This window comes from Pinus tabuliformis, chromosome 7 (genome assembly GCF_031772625.1).
Source record: "Pinus tabuliformis cultivar Carrire ecotype Pingquan chromosome 7, CPIR1, whole genome shotgun sequence".
In the NCBI taxonomy this organism is placed as follows: Eukaryota; Viridiplantae; Streptophyta; class Pinopsida; order Pinales; family Pinaceae; genus Pinus; species Pinus tabuliformis.
The window spans coordinates 1,653,612,264-1,653,616,710 of NC_142293.1; the positions used below are offsets into that span (position 1 = coordinate 1,653,612,264).

General features: G+C 51.3%; 1 protein-coding gene across 1 annotated transcript; it reads right to left on the reverse strand.

The window, feature by feature from the left end:
• Window positions 1–1,538: 1,538 nt before the first annotated feature.
• LOC149254791 (uncharacterized) lies at window positions 1,539–2,174 on the reverse strand. Its single transcript, XM_089454839.1, has one exon. It carries the CDS (start codon window positions 2,172–2,174, stop codon window positions 1,539–1,541), a length of 636 nt encoding a protein of 211 aa, XP_089310965.1.
• Between the last annotated feature and the right edge of the window lie 2,273 nt (window positions 2,175–4,447).

Consider the following 4,447-nt stretch of genomic DNA (forward strand, 5'->3'; position numbering starts at 1 on the left):
ATAATCATTCCCGTGGCCTTCTGGAAGAGATCAAAAACATGTCGTAAAGCAGAGGAGTCGGCCAAGCTACCATTTAGGAAAATAAGCACATCGTCCACAAACAACAGATGTGTGAGAGAACAGTTATCAGTGATTTTGATCCCTTTTATCCTTCCCCTACTGTGTTCTGATGCTATCAATCTGCTAAGCCCTTCCATGATGAGAAGGAAAAGAAGGGGGGATAAGGGACATCCCTGGCGAAGGCCTCTCTCAGCTGTAAAGATAGGAGTGGGGGACCCATTGAGAAGGACACTGTACGAGACCTCTGAGATGCAACTCATTATCCATTTGATGTAGATGAAGGGGAAACCCAGGTGGGTGAGGAGCATGCGGATATAGAGGTGATTTACCCTATCAAAGGCTTTGGATAGGTCAACTTTAAGGATCATACCTTTCAAGCGCTTAACATGCATCGAATGAAGAAGTTCCTGAGCGGTGCCTATAGCTTCATGAATCTGGCGGCGATGAAGAAAGGCGAATTGTTCAGGGGATATGTGGGTCGAGAGGATGGGTCGGAGTCTGTTAGCTAGAATTTTGGCCCAGATCTTATAGAGGCAGTTGCAGAGCGAGATAGGCCGGAAGTCATTGAAAGAGGTAGGCTTATCTGATTTAGGGATCAGGGCAATGAAAGTGGATTTGATGGCCGGAGGAATGCCTGAGTGGCAGCACTGATTGATTACTTTGAGGAGGTCCGGACCGATAAGCTCAAAGAAAGCTAAGTAGAACTCAATGGGCCATCCATCAGGGCCCGGGCTTTTGTCCCTCTGAAATCCCCTCATGGTAGCTTCCATCTCCTCCATTGTGATTTCTCTAGTGAGCTCAGCAGCGTCCTCTTCATCCACAAATCTAGGGAAAAGCTCAGCTACTCTCATGATTTCTAGCAAATTTGCTTCCCTTGGGGCTTTATATATATTCCTGAAGTGGGAGGAGGCTAGAAAAGCAAGTTCCCTAGATTTGTTGATCCTGTGGCCCTGTTCATCTTGCAGTTCCCAAATTGTATTGATCGCTTTCCGTCCATTTGCGAAGCGATGAAAAAATTTGGTGTTCTCATCCCCTTCTTTTAGCCATATAGCTCTGCTCCTAAGTCTCCAGCTGGCTTCACGGTCTCTTAGAATTTGTGATCTCTAGCTGATGAGACCTTCATAAGAAGATTTTTGTTCCGGGGTGATGAAGGTGCCCGAAGATAGGGATTCGAGATCAGCAATAGCTTGTTCAGCTAGAGAGATCGTCTGGTCATCTTGGAGCCTCTTTTGGTGCGCCCATTTCCTGGAGAGAACCTTGATTTCAGAGAGGTTCTTTATAAAGCAAGGGATCGGGTCAGCATCATCCAGCAAGGGATGTGATCTCCAATAATCAGATATTAGAGTAATATATCCAGGATCCTGAAGCCAGGAGGAGTTGAACTTGAACGGGGCCTTGCTGTTCTGTAGTCTTGTTCCAATTTCAAAGTATATCGGCCTGTGGTCCGATATGCCCCCACTTCCCACCCATTGCCTGGATCAGGGATGATTGCAGTGGAAAGCCTCCTTAATAATAAAACGATCCAATCTTCTGGCAAGGCTGTATTCCCCCACTCTGTTATTCTTCCATGTATACTGAAGCTTTGCCGATGGGATATCTATCCAGTGGTGGTCCTCCAGCAGGTGCTCAAAGAAGTCCGAAAGCGGATCAATCTGCCCCTGATGTCCCCAAGATTCAGCATGACCCTTAGAGAAATTCAAATCTCCCCCAAGAATTGTGTTCTCAGCTAAAAGGAGGGGGGAGTTGATAAGCTTGCTCCAATATTGCTCCCTGTTTGTGCAGGGTCCGTAAACATTGAGGATACGAAGATCCTCCTCTAGTTCCATTGAATAGACATCTGCCCCCAGGTAGCCCAAACCACCCCATATGTTCTTCAGTTTGATGGAAGTGTTTTTGAAACCGATGGCTAATCCCCCCGAATGTCCAGAGACATCCAAGGCGGAGAAAGTCCATCCTGGCAGCCATGTGCTCAGAATGGATGTAGCCAAGTCAGCTTTACATAAAGTTTCTTGCAGGAAAATTATATCTACCGGATCCGAGAATAAGAGTCTCTTCAGGGCCAGTTTTTTCTCAGGGCTGGCCAACCCTCTGCAGTTGAAGGATATAATTTTCATGGAGGGGGGTGGGGGAGGGTAGCCGATGCTCTAAGTACCCAGTCAATGGTTTGTTGTTTGCCCTGGATGACATCAACCCCAGCTTGATCCTTTGCCTTTTTTAATTTTGGGGGGCGGCCTCTACCTTGCTTGGGTGAGAGGAAATGAGGCTCCACAGTCAGCCCAACAACGTCCGCTTCCAGACGCTTAGAAGACGAGCGGGTGGCATACCTCGGTGATGAGTTAACCGAGGGGGAGGGCGAGGAGGAAGGGAGAGGGGGAAAGGAAGGGAGGGAGCAGGGGGATAGTAAACCCGAAGGTTGGGGGATAGGACAGGTGGGGTAGTACGATCGGGAGGGGGGGTGAGGAAAATTGGAAGCCTTGACCAGGTCAAGGGCAGAGGGGGAAGAAGGGTGGGGAATCCTGAGAGGGTGTAATGAGGGGAGGGGGTGTGATAAATTCAACAAATGTATATGCGAAGCAGAAACATTTGAGGGGAGAGACGTACCCGATGAGAAAACAGCTCCTTTTGCAGCCTTCGAGCGCGTCAGTGGGGGAGATGGGGGCTGAGCCGGGGGCCCTCCTTGCTTCCTATGCCTTGGAGCCGATGGAGCTTCCACCGTGTCAGAAGTAATGTTGAGCTCTGCTCGTGGTGCCACCGTCGCCTGGGGATCAGGCATAACCGTAGTTGCCGGGGCGTCCTGTGTATTGGGGGACTTCTGTGCCTTTTGTAGTAGTGGGCAATCTTTGTAGAGGTGTCCCACCTGATGGCACCTCCTGCAGCGGTATGGGATGCCCTCGTAGTCCAGTTTCTGCTTCCTAGTGGATGTTTTCCACTGAATATTGATATGTTCGTGCAGGCCTCCTCTGGTATCAAGATGAACCAGTATCCGGGCGTATGCCATCGCCCCCGTCTGAATGAATGTCTTATCCGACTCCATGAATGTGCCCAGAGTGTTCCCAATTCTTCTGAAAATGTCTTCGGACCAGTATTGTGGAGGCAGACCTGGAAGTCTGACCCAAACCGGCCCGATTCCAGTCTGTTCCGTCTCTGGGTCAAAGAGAGGCGACCAGCGTTTGAGGAGGACTGGAGCTTTTTCATAGTGCCAGAATGTAGAGAGGACCCAACTGGTGTGATCCGCCCTTGCAAATCTCAGAGCGAACCATCCTCTGACGAAAGTCTGGATAGATGGCATCTCCGCCAGATATTTGCCCCAGATCTCCGATGCCCACTGCTTCAATTTGTCTGCAGAGATATGTCGACCTCTGATCCGGCCCACAAGTACACGGTCAGCTAGATCCATAGCATCTCCCCACTGTATGTCCTCTTCAAGCCTAAGGAAGACGTCCTCAGACCTCGATTTATAACAGCGCTGCTTCTTCGAGGGTCGGGCAGACATACGGCTAGGGTTTTCAGCTGCCCCAGTAGTCGTCTGCGGGGGATCAGGGAGAGGGTTGGGGTTTGAGCAGGGAGGGGGAATAACTTCCGGGAGAGGAGGGATGGGGTGGTAGCTCCCAGAAGAGGCCGGGGGGGGAGGGGGAGGGTTTGATGCAGCGGGGACGGATATCTCCTGTGGCCCAGAGAGCGGAGGGGGAATGTCGGGGAGGCCTTGCTGTAAGGGGGGACCAGCAACCGGAGGCGAGGGATGGAGACAGTCCGCAAGAAAACCCAGGGTAGCCGGTGAGGGCACTGAGAACTCAGTCCAAGAGGAGGGTTCGCCGGAGTGCAGAGACGTTGGGATGGACAGCTCAGTCGATAGTGATGGGTCCTCAAAGCTAGCTGTAAGATTCTCACTGATAAACCCTCCGGAGGTCGAGAAGGTAGAGCGCCAGATGGAGCTCTCAGCCAGCGGGGACGCCGAGTAATCGACCACCTCGTTGTCCATAACGGCTACCGTTGTAACTTCCTTGGAATCAGATAACCGCCTAGGGTCGGCTCTGGCCGTAGAGGAGGTCCGTTAGGAGGGGCGCTGATAGTAGTGGGATCACCGCCAGGTTGCCGCAGCAGGAACGGTCTAGTGCTGTCGGCTGTGCAGGGATCCCCAGATGCGGACGTGCTGATGAATCCGAGAGCAGGTAAAAAAACGAAACAGGTAACAAACCCTAGGCCGCAGAGTAAAAAGGAAGGGTAAAAACAATATGGTCGGGTGCAGCGTATAGATAAAACAAAATACGGCTCAGCGAGGAGGGGTCGGTAAAGTAGATAAAGGTATAACGGGGCGCTACAGGGCCGTTTCCGGCCTGTTAGCCCCGTTCAAACAGAGCCCCGTATCAGCATGTTGCAGAGCCGTACC

What these genes read in the sequence shown, in the direction of transcription:
- LOC149254791 (XM_089454839.1), bottom strand. Translation starts at nt 2,174, where the DNA reads ATGAAAATTATATCCTTCAACTGCAGAGGGTTGGCCAGCCCTGAGAAA.